This window comes from Pristiophorus japonicus, chromosome 5, assembly GCF_044704955.1.
Source record: "Pristiophorus japonicus isolate sPriJap1 chromosome 5, sPriJap1.hap1, whole genome shotgun sequence".
Taxonomy (NCBI): domain Eukaryota; kingdom Metazoa; phylum Chordata; class Chondrichthyes; family Pristiophoridae; genus Pristiophorus; species Pristiophorus japonicus.
This window is the reverse complement of record NC_091981.1, coordinates 169,949,920-169,974,495: the sequence shown is the minus strand read 5'-3', so window position 1 is coordinate 169,974,495 and position 24,576 is coordinate 169,949,920. Positions and strand designations below refer to the sequence as shown.

At 47.3% G+C, this 24,576-nt stretch overlaps 1 protein-coding gene across 1 annotated transcript in view; it reads left to right on the top strand.

Moving 5' to 3' along the window:
* The window catches only part of gabbr2 (gamma-aminobutyric acid (GABA) B receptor, 2), a 1,540,887-nt gene that overhangs the window by 1,281,949 nt on the left and 234,362 nt on the right, over positions 1–24,576 (top strand). The window contains exon 11 of the mRNA XM_070880004.1: positions 12,019–12,151. Coding sequence (XP_070736105.1) covers positions 12,019–12,151 — 133 coding nt within the window. The remainder of the gene's footprint in view (positions 1–12,018; positions 12,152–24,576) is intronic.

The following is a 24,576-nucleotide window of genomic DNA, read 5'->3' as shown; positions in this document are numbered from 1 at the left end:
CACCCCCTCCCTCCCTCCCTCTCTCACCCCCTCCCTCCCTCCCCTCTCTCACCCCCTCCCTCCCTCCCTCTCTCACCCCCTCCCTCCCTCCCTCTCTCACCCCCTCCCTCCCTCCCTCTCTCACCCCCTCCCTCCCTCCCTCTCTCACCCCCTCCCTCCCTCCCTCTCTCACCCCCTCCCTCCCTCCCTCTCTCACCCCCTCCCTCCCTTCTCACCCCCTCCCTCCCTCCCTCTCTCTCCCCCTCCCTCCCTCCCTCTCTCACCCCCTCCCTCCCTCCCTCTCTCACCCCCTCCCTCCCTCCCTCTCTCACCCCCTCCCTCCCTCCCTCTCTCACCCCCTCCCTCCCTCCCTCTCTCACCCCCTCCCTCCCTCCCTCTCTCACCCCCTCCCTCCCTCCCTCTCTCACCCCCTCCCTCCCTCCCTCTCTCACCCCCTCCCTCCCTCCCTCTCTCACCCCCTCCCTCCCTCCCTCCCTCCCACCCTCTCTCACCCCCTCCCTCCCTCCCTCTCTCACCCCCTCCCTCCCTCCCTCTCTCACCCCCTCCCTCCCTCCCTCTCTCACCCCCTCCCTCCCTCCCTCTCTCACCCCCTCCCTCCCTCCCTCTCTCACCCCCTCCCTCCCTCCCTCTCTCACCCCCTCCCTCCCTCCCTCTCTCCCCTCCCTCCCTCTCTCACCCCCTCCCTCCCTCCCTCCCTCCCTCTCTCACCCCCTCCCTCCCTCCCTCTCTCACCCCCTCCCTCCCTCCCTCTCTCACCCCCTCCCTCCCTCCCTCTCTCACCCCCTCCCTCCCTCCCTCTCTCACCCCCTCCCTCCCTCCCTCTCTCACCCCCTCCCTCCCTCCCTCTCTCACCCCCTCCCTCCCTCCCTCTCTCACCCCCTCCCTCCCTCCCTCCTCTCTCCTCTCCCCTCCCTCCTCTCTCCCTCTCTCCCCTCTCCCTCCTCTCTCCCCTCCCTCTCCCTCCTCCCCTCCCCCCCCCGAACCGAACCTCCCCGACCCGACCCGACCCGACCCGACCCAACCCAACACCACCTACCTGTAAATCTGGTGCTGGGGACGGGCCCTGCCCGAAGTCTGGGGCCGGCCCGTTCAGCCTTCAGTCCCGAAAGGCCTGCCTGAAGCACTTTCACACAGGTAGGAAGATGGTTTATTTAATCTTTTCTTTGCTTATAAATGTTTATTCAGGTTGGATTTATTTGTATAATATTTGTATAAGTATAAATAAGGATTTATTATAGAATTTAATGACTTCCCTCCCCCCCCCCCCCCCCCCCCCACCTCGTTCTGGACGCCTAATTTGTAACCTGCGCCTGATTTTTTAATGTGTAGAACAGGTTTTTTCAGTTCTACAAAAATCTTCACTTGCTCCATTCTACTTTAGTTTGGAGTATGTTTTCACTGTGGAAACTTTCAAATCAGGCGTCAGTGGCTGAACACGCCCCCTTTTGAAGAAAAACTTCTGTTCCAAAGTAGAACTGTTCTACCTGACTAGAACTGCAGGAAAAAAAATGTGGAGAATTGCGATTTCTAAGATAGTCCGTTCTCCACCAGTTGCTCCTAAAAGTCAGGCGCAAATCATGTGGAAACTTGGGCCCATGGTCACCATTACTGATACTAGCTTTTTATTCCAGATTTATTTAATTATTTGAATTTAAATTCCCCAGCTGCAGTGGTGGGATCATTAGTCCAGACCTCTGGATTACTCGTCCAGTAACATAACCACTATGCTACCGTACTCCATTCTGCAGCAGGAGACCAGCAGAATGCTCCTAGAAACAGTGTGGCACATTAAGAATTTGTATTCCATTTCTTTTAAACCTGGAAAGTGACTACGAGTTTATCGGATTGTCGTAAAAACCCAACCGGTTTTCTGGTGTTCTTTAGGGCAGGAAACCTGCTGTTCTTACCCTCTTTGGCCTATATGTGACTCCAGTCCCTACACCGAGGTGGCTGACTCTTAATTGCCCTCTGTAGTGGCCTAACAAGCCACTCAGTTGTATCAAGATAAAGGCGCACATCACCACCGTCTTGGGCAAGTAGGGATGAACAATAAATGGCAGTCACACCAGTAACACCCCCTTCCCAGGAATGAATTTATAAAGGAACTAAGGAGTTAGCACTTTCAGAGAGCTGTGCGGGAATGGTGGGCTGAATGCACTCCTTCTCGGCTGTAAGATTCTGTGATGAATAAGTATGAACTTGGCAGTGTGCTCCATGCAGTTTGCTTATCCTGCTAGTGTTAAATGCTGCCAATGAGACTTCTCAGTCACGTATTACACACCATCAAGAAATAAATTAGCAATATAAAAATGTAGCGCACAGCATTAAAGTTAAATTACATGGTTAAGGAGGAAGCATTTGATTCAATAGACAGCAGTCTTATTTCTACTGATGGTGAATGACCTTGAATTAATATTGCACTTCACCCATGCACCAAACATTAATCTTCAGTTTTTATCAATGAAAATGGAATCAAGCCAATAAATAACATTGAAAAATTTCAACGTTTAAAAAAAAAAATTCTGCTACTTAAGGCGAGAACAATAATGCAACAGAGTAACAAGTAACTAAGTGGCCAAATTACCTTATTTTAATAAATTTATCAAAACAGTATCTGTTCATAAAAAGTAGTGGAATCTGGGAAGTAAATACTAACAGACAATGGAGTTTTGACACCACAATGTACGTAGCTTTTCTTTGACAGGTTCCCTGCCCGAAAGTCAGCTTGATTAACAGGCTTGTCTTCTAGTCGGGTGGGGAGTACACTCGAGGAGGCCGCAGTCGCAGTAAAGTCACCTGCTGCTGCTATTGCGAGTGTGGGGTTTAGGGAGTGTTCCGACCCACGATCCCGGTTGGGCCTGATGGGCGGGGGGTTGGGGGGGCCGGGGTGCAGCACTTCCCTTCTACTCAAAGCTGTCCTCAACTCCCTTGAGCTGCCGGATTTCCCGAGATCTGGAAAACCTGGCCGGCCAGAGTTAAATCTGCAAAGTGGGTTAAAACAGAGGCTACCAACCTCATTAAAATGATTGATTGGTCAACCCACCTCCTGAGAGCAGGTTGGCTGCTTGTCCCTTGTCCTGCCTCCGTTAAACCCAGAAGAGGGTGGCTTGGGTCAATTTTGAGATTTTAAACGTTTTAACATTTGACCCAATCCACCTGTTCTGGGGGTTAAGATTCATCCCGATCTGGCCACGTTCAGCATTTCTCCGATTAGTCCTGCAACTTTAAAAATAGATTTATTATCCTTAAACAACACGTAGGAGGAAAGCCAATCTGTGCTTATTTAGATCATTAATGAAGAGTTTGTGCAGCATTTCACAGCCCTGCAGTCAAAGTGAAAAGTGAGTATTTTACTCTAGATCTACATAGCATTACTGAGCTAAATGAATGGGGAAATATTCATTCATCACCACACTCGTAGGAGAAGTTGATAGATCCAGGGGCCGAAATCGGCCACCCCACTGGAAACAAGGTGCATCTAACGTTTTTGATGTGTTCTACTCGTCCCATGCATTGGGGCAGCCTCACCATCGAAATTCAGCAGTTCGGGGTTTTTTTTTTCAGCGGGGCAGAAGTGGCCTCATCATGGGGGAACCCGCGGACATAATTGTCGGACTGACCTGGCAGTCGGCCGATTAAAAAAAATAACATGGCGGCCGTGGCAGTGCACCTTCCCCTTTAAGAGTGGCCGGGTCGCCATGCCACAGAGATTGTACCGACAACAAAAGCTGTCGGGGGCACCGATCGGTGGCAGGGACTCTCCCGTGGGGCAATACCGGAAAAGGGGCAATTTTCCAAGGGGCAATTTTGCAAGGGAGCCCCCGCCGGTCAGTAAGGGGTCGACGTGTGCACACCACGGCAGAAACATAGGTGGAGTGGCCCCGGGCACCACTCCAAAAGTAAAGGAGGACAATTTCCAAAATGGTGGCCCCTCCGTGGAGAGTGGGCGGCCATTCTGCGCCGCCCTGTGCCGACTGCTTTCAGGCGGCCAGAGGTCGTATCGGAAGGGGCAAATTCGGCCCCTCATTCTCTTGACCAAAAATGGAGGATAATGGATACTCTGGGAAGCAAGAGAAAAATTAAACAACAAGCAAAATGTAATGAAATAGTAATAGTCAAGCTATTTATCAAATTGATGACTTTAAAAGCAAATAGAGGTGGTAGACGTGGACATTTCTGAGAAGGAAGGCAAATGCTAATGGTAAAAGATTTAGGCCTGAATTTTCTCCAGGGAGGCGGGTTGGGGCCCAGAAGGCCTCTGAGGCAGACGGGAAACCCCAGCCAGATTGAGAGGCTGGCTGGCTGGCCATGGCCGGGTAGGCCTGTAGATGGTTCGGGGAGGGATAGCAGGAGGTTGGGAGGTTGGCAGTCGGAGATTGCGAGAGGGGGGTCGATGAGGTGTTGTCAGCATTGGAGGATCGCAGTGGGATGGGGGGTTGGCCGGGGATCGGCGGGGAGTTTAGAGGAACATACAGGGGAATCGATCGGAGATCGGCAGGGAGGACGAGAGGTTCCAGGCCCACCACTGAAGGATTGTGGACGGCACTCTGCATCATCGGTGGGGAGGGGATAGGCCTCATGCTGGGGATCAGAAGCTTGGGAAGGCGATCGGAGGCCATGTGAGTGGGTCTCCTCTCGTGGGAGGTGGATTAGGCAGGGACCCTGGATCCAGGAGGTAAAGCCACTTACCTCCTGGATGTAGCAGTCGTCGCCTCGGTTTAATTGTCGGGTTCACGAATGTATGAAACTCGTCACATGCAGTTAAAAACAAAATGGAGGTAAAAAAAGAGGCTTATTATAACATTTAAATTGACGTACCGCTCCCTGGGAGCGGGTTGGTCACCCGCGTTCTCTGACCCACCCCCATCAAATCTAGAAGCTGGCGGGTTGGAGGCGGGATCAGGTCAGAATCCCATTTTTAACAATTTAACTGCTCCCACGCTCCAAACCCACCTGTTTTTTAGGGGGAAATGCCAGCCTATTTTCTAAGGGGTTATGAGGTCATCTCTCCCACCTCAAGAAAATGTTGATTTGTGGTATTTTTCATTGAATGCATTTTGTGGAAGGTAAGACCATTACATTTTCTGACCAGGCAATCTTAGCTCTTGCTTTCCAACTCCATAACAATGAGTTAATCAGTGCTGTTACACTGCATTTGAATTAAATTCATGTTTTGAGATGCTTTTGGATCTGCTATTCTCACCAAAACCCACTGTAATTGTCCAGTGACACGTTTAGTCCATCAACCTCTGAACTATTCTGCATCATTCACCGTTTTGATTGCACTTGCTTTGAAAAATTCATTCACAGATTTCAAAACTATAGTTTAATATAAACCTGATAGCTAAAAAGTGAACATGGCTAAATCAATGATCAGCTTTATTATATATACCAAGTATATGCACAAAGTACATTTACTGATATAAGTTTGTGATACATAGGAACAGGAGTAGGCCAGTCAGCCTCTCGAGCATGTTCCACCATTCAGTGAGATCATGGCTGATCTATATCTAAACTTCATCCACTTGCCTTGGCTCCATATCTTTCTATATCCTTGGTGAGCAGAAATCAATTGATCCCAGATTTAAAATTATTAATTTTGCCTGCATCTGCTGCTTTTTGTGGGAGAGAGATTTACATTTCTACTATCCTTTGCATGAAGAAGTGTTTCCTAAATTCTCTCCTAAATTGCCTGTCTCTGCTTTTAAGGTTATGTCCCCTTGTCTTAGAGTCCTCCACCAACAGAAAGAGTTTCTCTCCACCTACTCCATCAATTTCTTTCAAAATCCTCAACACCTCAATCAAATCATCCCTTAACCTTCGACATTCCAGGAAATACAAGACTAGTTTACGTAATCTCTCCTCATAATCTAAGCCTTTTGGAGCCCTGGTGACACTCTGCTGAATCTGTGGTGCAGTCATTCCAAGGCCAATGTATCCTTTCTAAGCTGCGGTGCCCAGAACTGTACACAGTGCTGCAGATGTCACCTAACCAGGGCTTTGTATAGCTGAGGCAAAACTTCCTTCCTTTTTTATTCTAACCCTTTAGTTATATCGGCTAACATTCCAAAAGAATTTATTAATTTTTTTTCTACCTGATTACTACATTTTAGTGATCTCTGTACATGGACACCTAAATCTCTTTGGACATCCAATGTTCCTAGGTTTTCACCATTTAAATAATTCTCAGATCAATCCTTTGATGGTCCAAAATGCACGACCTTTCACTTACCTGTGTTAAAAACCATCTGCCACAGTTTTGCCAACTCATTTAATCTATCACTGTCTCTCTGTAATTTTTTTTTTCATTTATTCATTCTGGGATGTGGGCGTCGCTGACAAGGCCAGCATTTATTGCCTGTCTCTAATTGCTCTTGAGAAGGTGGTGGTAAGCCGCCTTCTTGAACCGCTGCATCCTTGTGGTGAAGGTACTCCCACAGTGCTGTTAGGGAGGGAGTTCCAGGATTTTGACCCAGCAACGATGAAGAAATGGTGACATACTTCCAGGTCAGGATAATGTGTGACTTGGACGTGAACGTGGAGGTGAACGTGGAGGTGAAGGTGTTCCCATGGGCCTGCTGCCCTTGTCCTTCTAGATGGTAGAGGTTGCAGGTATGAGGGCTGCTGCCAAAGAAGCCGCCTTTGAGTTACTGCAGTGCATCTTGTAGATGGTACACACTGCAGCCACGGTGCACCGGTGGTGGAGGGAGTGAATGTTTAAGGTGGTGGATGGGGTGCCAATCAAGTGGGCTGCTTTGTCCTGGATGGTGTCGAGCTTCTTGAGTGTTGTTGGAGTTGCATTCATCCAGGCAAGTGGAGAGCATTCCATCACACTCCTGACTTGTGCCTTGTAGATGGTGGAAAGGCTTTGGGGAGTCAGGAGATGAGGCACTCACTGCAGAATACCCAGCCTCTGACCCATTCTTGTTGCCACAGTATTTATGTGGCTGGTCCCGTTACGTTTCTGGTCAATGGTGACCCCCAGGATATTGGTGGTGGGGAATTCAGTGATGGTAATGCCATTGACTGTCAAGGGGTGGTGGTTAGACTCTCGTTTGTTGGAGATAGCCATTGCTTGGCACTTGTGTGGCACGAATGTTACTTGCCACTTATCTGCCCAAGTCTGAATGTCATCCAGGTCTTGCTGCATGCAGGCATGTACTGCTCCATTATCTGAGGAGTTGTGAATGGCACCGAACACTGTGCAGTCATCAGCGAACATCCCCACTTCTGACCTTATGATGGAGGGAAGGTCATTGATGAAGCAGCTGTAGATGATTGGGCCTAGGACATTGCACTGAGGAACTCCTGCAGCGATGTTCTGGGGCTGTGATGATTGACCTCCAACCACCACAACTGTCTTCATTTGTGCTTGGTATGATTCCAGCCAGTGGAAAGTTTTCCTCCTGATCCCTATTGACTTCAGTTTTACAAGGGCTCTTTGTTGTCACACTCAGGCAAATGCTGTTTTGATGTCAAGGGCAGTCACTATCACCTCACTTTTGGTATTCAGCTCTTTGGTCATTTTTGGACCAAGGCTGTAATAAGGTCTGAAGTCGAGTGATCCTGGCGGAACCCAATCTGGGCATCGCTGAGCAGGTTATTGGTGAATAAGTGCCATTTGACAGCACTGTTGATGAAACCTTCCATCACTTTGCTGATGATTGAGAGTTGACTGATGGGGCGTGAATGGACTGCAGAGCTTTGATCTGATCCGTTGATTGTGGGATCACTTAGCCTGGTCTATGGCATGCTGCTTCCGCTGTTTAGCATACATATAGTCCTGTGTTGTAGCTTCCCTAAGTTGGCACCTAATTTTTAGGTACACCTGGTGCTGCTCCTGGCATGCTTTTCTACACTTCTCATTGAACTAGGGTTGGTCCCCTGGCTTGATGGTCATGGTAGAGTGAGGGATATGCCGGGCCAAGAGGTTACAGATTGTGGTGGAATACAATTCTGCTGCTGCTGGCCCACAGCGCCTCATGTATTCCAAGTTTTGAGTTGCTAGATCTGTTCTGAATCTATCCTGTTTAGCACGGTGGTAGTGCCACACAACACGATGGAGTGTGCCCTCTGTGCGAAGACGTGCTTTCATCTCCACAATGACTGTGCGGTGGTCACTGCTACCAATGCTGTCATGGACAGATGCACCTGCAACATACAGATTGGTGAGGACATGGTCAATTCGGTTTTCCCTTGTGTTGGTTCTCTCTCCACCTGCCGCAGGCCCAGTCTGGCAGCTATGTCCTTCAGGACTCGAACAGGGTCAGTAATAGTGCTACCAAGCCACTGTTGGTGATGGGCATTGAATTCCGCCAACTAGAGTACATTCTGTGCCCTTGCTACTCTCAGTGCTTCTTCCAAATGATGTTCAACATGGAGATGTACTCATTCATCAGCTGAGGGAGGGCATTAGGCGGTAATCAGCAAGAGGTTTCCTTGCCCTTGCTTGACATGTAGCCAAGAGACTTAATTGGGTTTGGTGTTAATATTGAGGACTCTCAGAGCCCCTCCGTCCTGACTGTATATCACTGTGTCGCCATCCCTGGTTGGTCCATCCTGACACACTCAAGGATGGTGATGGAGAAATGTGGGACATTGGCTGACGGGTATGATTCTGTCAGGCTGCTGCTTGACTAGCCTGTGCGACAGCTCTCCCAATTTTGGCACAAGTCCCCAGATGTTGGTGAGGTGGACTTTGCAGGTTTGACTGGGCTGGATTTGCCGTTGTCGGTGCCGACACCAGGTGGTCCATCCGGTTTTATTACTCTTTTTGTTTCTCGTAGCATTTATGTTACAACTGAGTGGCTTGCTAGACCATTTCAGAGAGCAGTTAAGAGTCACCCACATTGTCACATATAGACCAGACAAGGAAAGGATGGCAGATTTCCTTCCCGAAAGAACATTACGGAACCAGGTGTGTTTTTACAACAATCCAATAGTTTCCTTGTCACCATTACTGATGCGAGCTTTTTATTCCAGATTTATTTAATTAACTGAATTTAAATTCCCCAGCTGCCGAGGTGGGATTTGAACTCACATCCCTGGATCATTTGTCCAGGCTACTAGCCCAGTAACATTACCACTATGCTACCATTCCCGCTAACTTTATGCTCCTGTAATTTTATGCTCCTGTCCACACTACTTACGACCAATTTTCGTGTCATCGGCAAATAGTCCAAATGTAATTTTATTTTAAAAAGAAAGAACAAACATGCATTCATATCATGCTGTGTGCAAATGACTGTCATGTTTGCTTGCAAAACAACAGTGACTACACTTCAAAAATAATTCATTGGCTGTGAAACACTTTGGGATTCCCTGTGACATGAAAGGTGTTTTATAAATTGAGGGTTATTTTCTTTCAATGGTTACCAGCAAACAGTGGTCATCATAAACCAACAATAGATGGAAATTTTCAGTCACATAGTTCCCAATAAACAATCACAGTGCCCAAAACTGTTATTGCTCAAAATAAGCACTGACAAAATGGTTACCTGGTTAATATTGGCCAATCAGATTACTGCACTGGGTGGGAACCTCCATCGCTGACCGTATTGGACTTCCCAGGGTCAGGGGGCAGTTGTAAGTTTTGATCCGAGCCCAGTGGATGGCTTGAATTGCCCCCGCCTTACGAGAATTCTATTCCCGAGGATTATTATTCAGAGTGTAAATGGAATAAGTCACGGACAGCAACGCTTTGGTGAAAAAAATTGCACTTATTTATTTGGTCTAACATACACTGGCTAAAACATGCACTACTAAACAAAATCACTGTCTCTGTGGAGAATAAGATCCAGGTTACAAACAACATACAGTACAACACTGAGGACCGGTGACATGCAGTAATTTCCTTGTTGCTATGGTGGATTCTAACTCCCCCCTACCACCGAATTACCCAGTCGCATCAAGCTCCCTCCCCAGAATAGCCCGAAAAAGCTTCACTTCCAAGAAAACTCCGAGCCCTTTATACCCCACACAGCTCGCCTGGTTCTCTGGTTACCGGCTTGGGACATTCGCGACCATCGATCGCTCAGCTGGTCCTTCTTCTTGTTACGTCGGTCTTGGTGGAGCGAGAGAGAGAGGGGGAACGCTCGAACGCTGGAGAATGCTCCAGAACACTAGAGAATGATGGAAAAGAGTCTATCTTTAAAGGAGTCCTGCTGCCCTTATCTCTCCTGCCAATCTTTGAAATCCTTTTGCTTCTAAGTACTCCGGTGCTTAGTCAGTGATGGGCCATCAGACCCATGTGTATTGGACTGATGGCCCTGGGTCTGGGACATCTCTCGGCTTTTGTGTAGGGAAGAACTGGCCCCTCTTAGTCTGGCTAGGCTAGTGGGTCCATTGTTCGGCTTCTCTTCTGAGATTGGGGTGAGAAGTGCCATTGCATATTAGAGTGGTTTTCCAATAGTTTATGCATGCCTCAGATATCTGAGCCCCTTTCCTTTTGCTGGGGCGAATCCATACAGTTCTTTGTCACAGCCAACTGCCATGCAGTCTCTGGAGTTTTAACAAACCAGCCTTTTCACGTATCTGCACAGGGTGACCCCATCGCAGGGAAAGTACCCTCAGAGAAAAAAAAACATAAAGTCCACAAAATATTCTCGACTGAGTCCATTCTTTAAATAGAGACTTTGCGATCTCTTCACAGTTCCTTCATTTTAGTAATGATGGCCGCCGCCTGGAACAATAGAGGAACATCTCGGGCACCTGCAAATCAGGGGAGGCTGTAAAATGCAGGACAGGCTGTGCAATCCAGGGATTGACAGGCCATGTGTATGTGGAGGAGGGCTCATCAGCCTTCCTTATAAGAGGCCTTAAAAATACCATTAAAAAAAATCTTCAATGTTCCAAACCAAGTAGCAGGCCTCGATCTTGTGATGGGCCACACTTCTGTCAATTGACAGGCCAGCACATCTCCTCTCATTGGGCACACCAGCCTGCCAATGGATTCCCCGGCAGGATTTTCTTCCCCCTTGCCGTGCCACCTCTGGCGCAAGTAATCTTGTTTACAACGGATGGAACTCCTGTCCCAAAGAAGGTTCTGTGGACACTGCCGAGGAAGTGCACTTTGGGTGTCCTGTGACACACAAAAGGTGTTTTATAAATTGAGGGCTTTTTTTCTTTCTGTAGTTACCAGCAAACAGTAGTCATCAGAAATCAATAATAGATGACATTTTTCAGTCACATTATTCCCAAGGAGCAAATCACTGTGCCACTCACAAAATGGCACTCAAAAATGGTTACCTGTTTACTGTTGCAAATAAGAATTGAGTAAATCTGCTGGCATTCACCTTCATCAGGCTACAGTTGCACAGTCTACACTTTCAATATTTAGACACACTTAAGTGATATGTTAGCTGTTTAAGAATTCTTTTTCTTTTTACAAAATAAGTTTTCCCACATTACAATTGTGACTACACTTCAAAAAAGTATTTATTTGGCTGTAAAGTGCTTTGGGACGTCTGGTGGTTGTAAAAGGCGCTAAATAAATGCAAGTCTTTCTTTTTAAAGGATCATAATTGTAGATGAGCTGTGATTGGCTGATTATCTTCTTGTGAATGAGCTCTTTTTCTCAGGATCCATACATAATAAAATCCAGAATTTTCAATACCAGTTCAGCTAGTGCAGAATATTCTTGCATTTTGAGGGAAAAAGGGATTTCAATCCATGAGTGCAGATTTACTTTAAATCATTTTCCAGTCAAATAGATTTTGTTTCCCAGAATGTTGTGACGTGGTGCCACATATCGTAGTCATTTACTCTTGTTTCACAGCTTGTGATCATTTGGAAGCTGAAACTTCTTCTAAATCTCCATGTTTCTTTTCTCCAAAATACATGCAGTATCTAATATATTATACCAGCAAACTTCATCAGATCAGATAGTTTTCACTTACTAAAGAGGCTGTGGAGGCCATTACATGATCATTAATTGTTACAAAGACCACTTTTTACTACAAGAACCAAAGAATGACCTTATTAGAACTAAAGTTGCCATATTTCTGTTCCTTTCTGCAGGTTGATAAAGATGTCCAGCCCCTACATGAACAACCTTATTATCCTTGGGGGGATGCTCTCTTATGCATCCATCTTCCTTTTTGGCCTTGATGGATCGTTTGTTAAGCCTAACACATTTGAAACTCTATGTACTGTAAGTACTGCACTGGCACAATTCTATGAATGTGTATTTCTATGAACAAAAATACTACTTTTTTTATATTTGTTCTCGAGATGTGGCCGCATTTATTGTTGCCCTGAGAAGGTGATGTGTCTTTTCTTTGAACTACTGCATTCCTTGTGCTGATGGTCTTGGGTAGAGAATGCCATGATATTGACCGAGTGAACTTGTGAATTTGCAGTGAGCTTGCAGTAACTTTAATAATACAATCAGTGCAGAGTTATTTTATCCCACATTTGCTGTGAAAGTTCCCTGCTTTTAAACATTATGCTTACAGCGCATTGTGATTCACGTCAGAACTGTTTAACTATCCCAGACCAAATTTCTACTGCATGTGTTTAGTTGACAGTAGCTTTACTGAAATTGAGCAAAGGATGATGGCATATAAATAGTTTTAATAGAGCCCTTTCACTTGTACCATGGATGATGAGATAGCCATCGCAATAGGTTTGCCTTGCCTTCTGTCACTCTTCAGTGAAAGAAACAAAGACAAAAGGCATTTGATTGCAATCCTGGGGTGGCAGGGCAGGAGATCACAATCTCAAGTGTGAGACTCCTGGTGAAATAGCAATGTTTGTTACCATGTCATTTTACTTTCAAGGAATACAATGTAAATAATGGCTAGCTCAGGTAAATGGATATTGTAATTAGCTGTATTGTAATTGGCCACTTGGCCAGGCCAGATCCAAGATTAACCCAACCTCTGTCGTTGAGCTGCAGTATGCGGATGACACCTGTGTCTGTGCACATTCAGAGGCTGAACTCCAGGATATAGTCAATGTATTCACTGAGGCATATGAAAGCATGGGCCTTACGCTTAACATTCGTAAGACAAATGTCACCGCCACACAGCACTATCCTCCAATCATCAAGATCTACGGCGCGGCCCTGGACAACGTGGACCATTTCCCATATCTCGGGAGCCTCTTATCAACAAAGGCAGACATTGATGCAGAGATTCAACATCGCCTCCAGTGCGCCATCGCAGCCTTCGGCCGTCTGAGGAAAAGAGTGTTTGAAGACCAGGCCCTCAAATTTACCACCAAACTCATGGTCTACAGGGCTGTGGTAATACCCACCCTCCTGTATGGATCTGAGGCATGGACAATGTATAGAAGGCACCTCAAGTCGCTGGAAATATATCACCAACGATGTCTCCGCAAGATCCTGCAAATCCCCTGGGAGGACAGGCGCACCAACATCTTTGTCCTCGACCAGGCTAACATCCTCAGTATTGAAGCACTGACCCCACTCGATCAGCTTCGCTGGGCAGGCCACATAGTACGCATGCCAGATACGAGACTCCCTAAGCAAATGCTTTATGCAGAGCTCCTTCATGGTAAACGAGCCAAAGGAGGACAGTAGAAATGTTATAAGGACACTCTTAAAGCCTCGCTGGCAAAGTGCGACATCACCACTGACACCTGGGAGACCCTGGCCGCAGACCACCCGAGATGGAGAAAGTCCATCCAGGAGGGCTTTGAGCTCTTCGAGTCTCAACGCAAAGAGCATGAAGAGGCCAAGCGCAGGCAGCAGAAGGAGCACGCAGCAAACCAGCCCCACCGACCCCTTCCCTCGATGATTGTCTGTCCCACATGTAACAGGGTCTGTGGCTCTCGTATCAGACTGTTCAGCCATCAAAGAAGTCACTTTGGGAGTGGAAGCAAGTCCTCCTTAATTTTGAGGGATTGCCTATGATGATGAATTGGCCACTGTAATGTATGTACATAAGGTCTGCCCACCACTAGGGGACACTATTGTCTTGGGTCCTAGGATCATAGGTACACTCGTGCTGGACCCGGTATATAACCTGAACTTCACCTTTGTATCTTCACTTCTGGAAGCCATTAAAGACTGACCAGGTTACACCTAGTCACTGGCTCACAGTACGGAGTTCATTGTATCATTTCATACACTACAACTGGCGACGAGGAAAATACGAACCCACGCAAAAGTATGGCGAGCACAGCATGATCGAGTACTGTTGGAATTCTCGAGAGATTCAATGAGGGAAAGGATTGGGGTGATTTCACGGATTGTCTTGACTAGCATTTCATGGCAAACGACCTAAACAAAGTCGAGGATGCAGAGAAGCGCAAGGCAGTTCTTCTCACCCACGATCTATGCACTCATCAAGAATTTGCTCTCACCCACTCTTCCTACAGAAAAGGATTACAAAGAACTGTGTGCTCTAGTTCAGGAACACCTTAAACCCACAGAAGGAATCCTCATATCCAGATATCGCTTCTATACACACGTTCGTCCAGAAAGCCAGGACGTAGCGACATTTGTTGCCGACCTGAGATGTCTTGCAGGGCCTTGCAAATTTGGACCTGCGTTGGAAGACATGCTGTGTGACTTTTTCGTGATCAGGGTCAACCACGAGACAATCTTAAGTAAGCTGCTGGCTGTGGAGATGCCGGACCTCAGCAAGGTCATCACCATCGCCCAGGCTTGCATGTCTACGCAGAAAAGCACGAAGCAGATATTGCGACAAAACAGGTACTCCACGGCAAGTACTGTGAACAAAATTGTATCGATGGCTGGCAGAGCTGCACATGGTAGGGCCTACTCAACTGCGTATGCGAGAACGGGAGCCGCTCAAAGCCCGCCATTGGATGCAAATCCGAGCTCAGTGTGTTGGCGTTGCGGAGGCAATCACCGATCCCATCAGTGCTGCTTCAGCAGAATGTATGCAGAGGATGTGCGAAGACGGGGCATCTTCAGCAGACATGTCCGCAGCGGAGCAAGCGAGCTGCGACGCACCATGTGGATGATGATCAATTCAGCGTGGATCTGGCAATGCAGCCCGAGGTATTTGAGAGCTCCGAGGAGGAAGTATATAGCATACGTGCGTTCCTAACAAAGAGCCAACCGATAATGATGGAGGTAAAATTAAACGGCGTGCCGATATCCATGGAATTGACACTGATGCGAGTCAATCGATAATGAGCCAGAGGACTTTCGAAAAGCTGTGGGAGACCAAAGCAGAGAGACCCAAGCTGAGTCCGATAAATGCGAAGTTGCATACCTACACCAAAGAGCTCATACCAGTGATCAGTAAGTGCAGCAGTAAGAGTGTCGTATGAGGGAACGGTTCATGATCTACCATTATGGATTATCCTGGGCAACTGTCCATCGTTATTCGGCAGGAGTTGGCACGAGAAAATAAAATGGAAATGGTACGATATCAAAGCTTTGTCATCATCAGATGATGATGTGTGTGCTCAAGTGCTGAGCAAACTTCCCTCACTGTTTGAACCAGGAATTGGCAGCTTCAAGGGAGCCAAGGTGCAGATTCACCTAGGCCCAGACACAAGGCCCATCCATCACATGATGAGAGAAAAGGTCAAGCTCGAATTGGACAGGCTACAACACAAGGGGGTCATCTTTAATGAATGGGCCAGCCCCATTGTTCCGGTGTTAAAGAGCGATGGCACGGTCAGGATTTGTGGAGGCTACAAGGTCACAATGAACCGAGTTTCGAAACAAGATCAGTACCCGCTAACGAAAGCTGATGACCGATTTGCAACGCTAGCCAGGGGAAAATCATTCACCAAATTGGATCTAATGTCAGCCTACATGACACAGGAACTGGTTGAATCATCAACGAAACTTACGTGCATCAACATGCACAAAGGACTGTTTATTTACAACAGGTGCCCTTTTGGCATTCGTTCGGCGGCAGCCATATTTCCGAGAAACATGGAGAGCCTATTGAAATCCATCCCCAGGACCATGGTATTCCAAGACGACATCCTAGTCACAGGTCGTGACACCACCGAGAACCTGCACAATCTGGAAGAGGTTCTGCGTCATCTCGACAAAGTGGGACTCAGGCTGAAACATTCGAAGTGCGTTTTCATGGCACCAGACGTCAAATTGCTTGGACAAAAAATTGCTGCAGATGGAATCAGGCCTACAGACGCGAAAATAGAGGCCATCAAAAATGCACCAAGGCCCCAGAATGTGATGGAGCTGCGTTTGTTCCTGGGTCTTCTCAACTACTTCAGTAATTTCTTACCCAAACTGAGCACAGTATTAGAGCCTTTGCACAAGCTGCTCAGGAAAGGAGACGGCGGGGTGTGGGGCGAACTTCAAGACAGAGCCTTTGAGAAGGCTAGAAATCTGTTGTGTTCCCACAAGCTACTGGCACTGTATGACCCATGCAAGCGTCTAGTTTTGACCAGTGATGCATCGTCCTTTGAGGTCGACTGCGTACTCTAGCAAGCCAATGAGTCAGGCAAACTACGACCAGTTGCATACGCGTCTCAAAGCCTGTCCAAGGCGGAAAGAGCCTATGGCATGGTAGAGAAAGAGGCTTTACCTGTGTTTATGGGGTTAAAAAAAATGCACCAGTACCTGTTGAGTTGCGCTTCAAGCTGGAAACCGATCACAAGACGCTTATATCGTTGTTCTCGGAACATAAAGGTATCAATACCAATGCGTCGTCCCGCATCCAGAGGTGGGCGCTGACATTATCTGCCTATGATTATGTCAATCGCCATAGACCAGGCATAACTGCACTGATACATTGAGCCAGTTACCGTTGCCCACACCGGAGGTGGAAACGCCAATGCCCGCAGAGCTACTCATGGTCTTGGATGCCTTTGAGAGTGAAGGGTCGCCTGTCACTGCTCAACAAGTTAAGACCTGGACCAGCCAGGATCCGATCCTGTCAGTTGTAAAACATTCTGTTTTTAACAGGGACTGGTCGACCATCCCCAAGGAAATGGGTGATGAAACCAAACTGTACAGCTGTCACAAAGATGAGCTTTCCTTCCAGTCCGACTGTTTACTGTCGGGTAATCATGTTGTAATGCCCAAGAAAGGCAGGGCAAGATTTGTACGGGAGTTACATAGTACCCAGTATTGTCATGATGAAGGCCATCGCCAGGTCCCATGTTTGGGGGCCTGGCATTGACTCAGACTGAGAGTCATGAATGCATCAGTGCAACACTTGCATGCAGTTAAGCAATGCCCCAAAGGAAGCTCTGCTCAGCTTGTGGTCATGGCCACCCAAACCGTGTTCTAGAATCCACATCGACTTTGCGGGCCCCTTCCTCGGTAAAATGTTTTTTGTGGTGGTGGATGCATACTCCAAATGGATAGAATGTGTGATCATGTCATCCAGCACTTCCACTGCCACCATTGAGAACCTGAGAGCCATGTTTGCCACATATGGTCTGCCAGACATCGTTGTCAGCGACAACAGACCCTGTTTCACGAGCCTGGAGCTTCAAGAGTTCATGAAACACAACGGCATAAAACACGTGAGGTCAGCTCCGTTCAAAGCCGCGTCCAATGGTCAAGCAGAGCGGGCAGTTCAAACCATCAAGCAGAGCCTGACACACGTAACTCACGGTTCCTTGCAGACATGCCTGTCACGCACACTGCTCAGTGACAGGACAAGGCCAAACATGCTCACTGGGGTCTCGCCTGCGGAACTATTGATGAAGAGGGGCCTCAAAGCCAAGCTCTCTCTAGTCCATCCTGACCTTAACGATCATTTTGAAACCCGACGTCAACGGCAGCAGTTGTGTCACGACCGCATCGCACTGTCACGCGACATATCTGTAAATGACCCAGTGTATGTACTTAACCATGGTCAAGGGCCCAAGTGGCTCCCGGGCAATGTTACGGATAAGGAGGGTAACCGGGTGTATATGGTTAAGCTCAAGAATGGGCAGATGTGCAGGAAACACATTGATCAAATCAAGCTAAGACACACTGATGAAATGGAACTGTTGGAAGAAGACACCGCGAGCTTAGACGACCAACCAACTCACGTTCAGCCATCAGAAGAAGCCACTGTGGTCAATGCCCAACCCCAAGTCGTGAGAAACTCGGAAAGCACTGGGATTGTACTGAGACGGTCAACCAGGGAGCAAAGGGCTCCGGACCATCTGAACTTGTAATATGGATTTGTGCTAGGAACGAGGGGGGAATGATGTAACGTATGTGTTATATATGTGGACTTGTATTTACTCTGTACAGCCACCAGAGGGCTCATCCCCTGGAGTCCCAAGGGATCCCATAATCCTTTGGGAGCACAAGTTGGAGAGGCACTATGGAGACCTGCAATAAAAGACTAAGGTCACACTATACTTGGAGTTCACAGTGTTCAGTCTGACCCTTTCTCGATACACAACAACTGGCGACGAGATATGGATAGCGAACCCAAAGATGCAGAGAACAGTGGGCATCCTGGAGAAATTCGTGGAGGGAGATGATTGGGAAAATTTTGTGGAGCGACTCGACCAATACTTTGTGGCCAACAAGCTAGATGGGGAAAAGAGCACTGCCAAATGAAGGGCGATCCTCCTCACCGTCTGTGGGGCACCAACGTATGGCCTCATGAAGAATCTGCTCTCTCCAGCAAAACCCACGTACGACGATTTGTGCACACTGGTCCAAGAGCATTTGAACCTGAAGGAAAGCGTTCTGATGGCGAGGTACCGGTTCTACACCTACAAAAGGTCTGAAGGCCAGGAAGTGGCAAGTTATGTCACTGAGCTAAGACGCCTTACAGGACATTGCGAATTTGAAGGATATTTGGAGCATATGCTCAGAGACTTTTTCGTACTTGGCATTGGCCACGAAACCATACTTCGCAAATTTTGACTGCAGAGACCCCAAACTTGAGTAAGGCCAGTGAAAATACGAAGCAAATCTCTCAGCACACAAGTGCTGCTATAAGTACTGTGAACAAAGTGATGATGTTTTTGAATTGTAACGTACAGGGAATGTCACACATACCTGCAGCTGCACATTCACAGATGACTCAGAATCCACCATCAAGGGTGATTAATGCAAGGCCATTGACACCTTGTTAGCGCTGCGGGGGTGATCATCGTTTCCATTCATGCCAATTCAAAGAGTACGTTTGCAAGGGCTGTTGAACAATGGAACACCTCCAACGAGTGTGCAGGCAAGCTGAAAAGCCTGTAAAACCTGCAAACCACTATGTTGCAGAGGAGGACAGATCCATGGAGGATCACGATGAACCAGGGCCTCAGACCGAGGAGGCAGAGGTACATGGGGTGCACACATTCACCGCGAATTGTCCCCCAATAATGCTGAATGTTGAACTAAATGGACTCCCGATGTCAATGGAGCTGGACACAGGGGCGAGACAGTCCAGCATGGGCAAAAAAACTTTCAAAAGGTTGTGGTGCAACAAGGCCTCAAGGCCAGTCTTAACTCCAGTTTGCAAGAAACTAAGAAGTTACACTAAAGAACTGATTCCTGTAATCGGCAGTGCTACCGTAATGGTCTCCTACGATGGAGAGGTGCACAAGCTACCACTCTGGGTGGTACCGGGCAATGGTCCCACGCTGCTCGTCAGGAGCTGTCTGGGAAAGATACTGGAACTGGGACAACGTCCGAGCACTATCACCCACTGACGACACTTCGTGTGTCCACGTCTTAAACAAATTTCCTTGGCTGTTCGAACCAGGCATTCGGAAATTCCAAGGAGCAAAAGTGCAGATCCACCTAATTCCGGGAGCGCGACACATCCATCACAAGGCGAGAGCAGTATCATGCATGATGAGAGAAATGGTAGAGATCGAGCTAGACCGTCTGCAACGAGAGGGCATCATTTCACCGATTTGAGTTCAGCGAGTGGGCCAGTCCTATTGTCCCAGTCCTCAAGGGAGACGGCACCATCAGAATCTCTGGCGATTACAAAGTAACTATCAATCGTTTCTCCCTGCAGGACCAATACCCACTACCAAAAGCCGATGACCTGTTTGCAATGCTGGCGGGAGAAAAGACGTTCACGAAGCTGGATCTGACTTCAGCCGACATGACGCAGGAACCGGAGGAATCATCGAAGGCCCTCACCTGCATCAACATGCACAAAGGTCTCTTCATTTATAACGGATGCCCGTTTTGAATCCGATTAGCGGCAGCGATATTCCGGAGAAACATGGAAAGTTTACTGAAGTCGGTCCCTCACATGGTGGTCTTCAAGGGCGACATCTTGGTCACAGGTCGGATCACAGTCGAGCACCTGCAGAACCTGGAGGAGGTTCTTAGTCGACTCAACCGCGCGGGGCTCAGGTTAAAACGCTCGAAGTGCGTTTCCTGCTGCCTGAAATAGAGTTCTTGGGAAGGAGGATTGTGGTGGACGGCATCAGGCCCACCAACGCGAAGACGGAGGCAATCGAGAATGCACCAAGGCCACAGAACGTGACGGAGCTGCGGTAGTTTCTGGGACTCTTGAACTACTTTGGTAACTTCTTACCGGGTCTCAGCACCCTGCTAGAACGACTACATGTCTTACTATGAAAAGGGGGCGAATGGGTTTGAAGGAAAAGCCAAGAAAATGCCTTTGTAAAAGCGAGAAAATTGTTATGCTCAAACAAATTGCTTATGTTGCATGATCCATGTAAGTGTTTGGTACGAGCATGTGATGCATCGTCATATGACGTCGGGTGTGCATTGCAACAAGCTAATGATTTGGGGAAACTGCAACCGGTTGCTTATGCATCCAGGAGTCTGTCTAAGGCTGAGAGAGCCTACAGCATGATTGAAAAAGAAGCGTTAGCATGTGTCTATGGGGTAAAGAGAATGCATCAATACCTGTTTGGGCTAAAATTCGAATTGGAAACCGACCATAAGCCACTTATATCCCTGTTCTCCAAGAGTAAAACATAAAAACATAGAAACATAGAAAATAGGTGCAGGAGTAGGCCATTCGGCCCTTTGGCTGAACATGCAACTTCAGTACCCCATTCCTGCTTTCTCGCCATACCCCTTGATCCCCTGAGTAGTAAGGACTACATCTAACTCCTTTTTGAATAATTTAGTGAACTGGCCTCAACAACTTTCTGTGGTAGAGAATTCCACAGGTTCACCACTCTCTGGGTGAAGAAGTTTCTCCTCATCTCGGTCCTAAATGGCTTACCCCTTATCCTTAGACTGTGAGCCCTGGTTCTGGACTTCCCCAACATTGGGAACATTCTTCCTGCATCTAACCTGTCTAAACCCGTCAGAATTTTAAACGTTTCTATGAGATCCCCTCTCATTCTTCTGAACTCCAGTGAATATAAGCCCAGTTGATCCAGTCTTTCTTGATATGTCAGTCCTGCCATTCCGGGAATCAGTCTGGTGAACCTTCGCTGTACTCCCTCAATAGCAAGCATGTCCTTCCTTAAGTTAGGAGACCAAAACTGTACACAATACTCCAGGTGTGGCCTCATCAAGGCCCTGTACAACTGTAGTAACACCTCCCTGCCCCTGTACTCAAATCCCCTTGCTAGAAGGCCAACATGCCATTTGCTTTCTTAACCGCCTGCTGTACCTGCATGCCAACTTCAATGACTGATGTACCATGACACCCAGGTCTCGTTGCACCTCCCCTTTTCCTAATCTGTCACCATTCAGATAATAGTCTGTCTCTCTGTTTTTACCACCAAAATGGATAACCTCACATTTATCCACATTATACTTCATCTGCCATGCATTTGCCCACTCACCTAACCTATCCAAGTCACTCTGCAGCCTCATAGCATCCTCCTCGCAGCTCACACTGCCACCCAACTTAGTGTCATCCGCAAATTTGGAGATATTACATTAATCCCCTCGTCTAAACCATTAATGTACAATGTAAACTGCTGGGGCCCCAGCACAGAACCTTGCGGGACCCCACTAGTCACTGCCTGCCATTCTGAAAAGTGCCCATTTACTCCTACTCTTTGCTTCCTGTCTGCCAACCAGTTCTCAATCCACGTCGGCACACTTGTCGAAAGCCTTCTGAAAGTCCAAATACACCACATCAACTGGTTCTCCCTTGTCCACTCTACTGGAAACATCCTCAAAACATTCCAGAAGATTTGTCAAGCATGATTTTCCTTTCACAAATCCATGCTGACTTGGACCTATCATGTCACCTCTTTCCAAATGCGCTGCTATGACATCCTTAATAATTGATTCCATCATTTTACCCACTACCGATGTCAGGCTGACCGGTCTATAATTCCCTGTTTTCTCTCTCCCTCCTTTTTTAAAAAGTGGGGTTACATTAGCAACCCTCCACTCCATAGGAACTGATCCAGAGTCTATGGAATGTTGGAAAATGACTGTGAATGCATCCGCTATTTCCAAGGCCACCTCCTTAAGTACTCTGGGATGCAGTCCATCAGGCCCTGGGGATTTATCGGCCTTCAATCCCATCAATTTCCCCAACACAATTTCCCAACTAATAAGGATTTCCCTCAGTTCCTTCTTCTCACTAGACCCTCTGACCCCTTTTATATCCGGATGTTTGTTTGTGTCCTTCTTAGTGAATACCAAACCAAAGTACTTGTTCAATTGATCTGCCATTTCTTTGTTCCCCGTTATGACTTCCCCTGATTCTGACTGCAGAAGACCAATGTTTGTCTTTACTAACCTTTTTCTCTTTACATAATCTATAAAAACTTTTGCAGTCCATCTTAATGTTCCCTGCAAGCTTCCTCTCGTACTCTATTTTCCCTGCCCTAATCAAACCCTTTGTCCTCATCTGCTGAGTTCTAAATTTCTCCCAGTCCGCGGGTTCACTGCTATTTCTGGCCAATTTCTATGCCACTTCCTTGACTTTAATACTATCCCTGATTTCCCTTGATAGCCACGGTTGAGTCACCTTCCCTTTTTTATTTTTACGCCAGACAGGGATGTACAATTGTTGTAGTTCATCCATGTGATCTCTAAATGTCTGCCATTGCCCATCACAGTCAACCCCTTAAGTATCATTCGCCAATCTATCCTAGCCAATTCACGCCTCATACCTTCAAAGTTACCCTTCTTTAAGTTCTGGACCATGGTCTCTGAATTAACTGTTTCATTCTCCATCCGAATGTAGAATTCCACCGTATTATGGTCACTCTTTCCCAAGGGGCCTCGCACAACGAGATTGCTGATTAATCTTCTCTCATTACACAACACCCAGTCTAAGATGACCTCCCCCCTAGTTGGTTCCTCGACATATTGGTCTAGAAAAGCATCCCTTATGCACTCCAGGAAATCTTCTTCCACCGTATTACTTCCAGTTTGGTTAGCCCAATCTATATGCATATTAAAGTCACCCATGATAACTGCTGCACCTTTATTGCATGCACCTCTAATTTCCTGTTTGATGCCCTCCCCAACATCACTACTACTGTTTGGAGGTCTGTACACAACTCCCACTAGCGTTTTTTGCCCTTTGGTGTTCTGCAGCTCTACCCATATAGATTCCACATCATCCAAGCTAATGTCCTTCCTAACTATTGCATTAATCTCCTCTTTAACCAGCAGTGCTATCCCACCTCCTTTTCCTTTTATTCTATCCTTCCTGAATGTTGAATACCCATGGATGTTGAGTTCCCAGCCCTGATCATCCTGCAGCCACGTCTCTGTAATCCCAATCACATCATATCTGTTAACATCTATTTGCACAGTTAATTCATCCACTTTATTACGGATACTCCTTGCATTAAGACACAAAGCCTTCAGGCTTGTTTTTTTAACACCCTTTGTCCTTTTAGAATTATGATGTAGTGTGGCCCTTTTTATTTCTTGCCTTTGTTTACTTGGCCTTCCACTATTGCTTTTTGCCTTTCTACCATCTGTTTCTGATTCCATATTACTTCGCCCTACCTCGCTGCATAGGTTCCCATCCCCCTGCCATATTAGTTTAAACACTCCCGAACTGCATTAGCAAATGTTACCCCCAGGACATCAGTTCCAGTCCTGCCCAAGTGCAGAACGTCCGGTTTGTACAGGTCCCACTTCCCCCAGAACTGGTTCCAATGTCCCAGGAATTTGAATACCTCCCTCTTGCACCACTGCTCAAGCCACGTATTTATTCTAACCTCCTGCTCTCTCTACTCTGATTAGCACATGGCACTGGTAGCAATCCAGAGATTACTATCTTTGAGAGATAAATACCAACGCATCGGCCCGCATCCAGAGATGGGTGCTCACGCTGTCCGCATACAACTACGCCATCCGCCACAGTTCAGGCACAGAAAACTGCGCTGATGCTCTCAGTAGGCTGCCATTGCCCAACACGGGGGTGGAAATGGCGCAGCCCGCAGATCTAGCCATGGTTATGGATGCATTTGAGAGTGAGCAATCACCAGTCACTGCCCGGCAGATCAAAACCTGGACAAGCCAGGACCCCTTATTATCTCTAGTCAAAAGCTGTGTGCTTCATGGGAGCTGGTCCAGTGTCCCAGTGGAAATGCAGGAAGAGATAAAGCCATTCCAGCGGCGCAAAGATGAAATGTCTATATAGGCAGACTGCCTTCTGTGGGGCAATCGAGTAGTGGTCCCCAAGAAGGGCAGAGACACCTTCATCAATGACCTCCACAATACCCACCCAGGATCGTAATGATGAAAGCAATAGCCAGATCCCACGTGTGGTGACC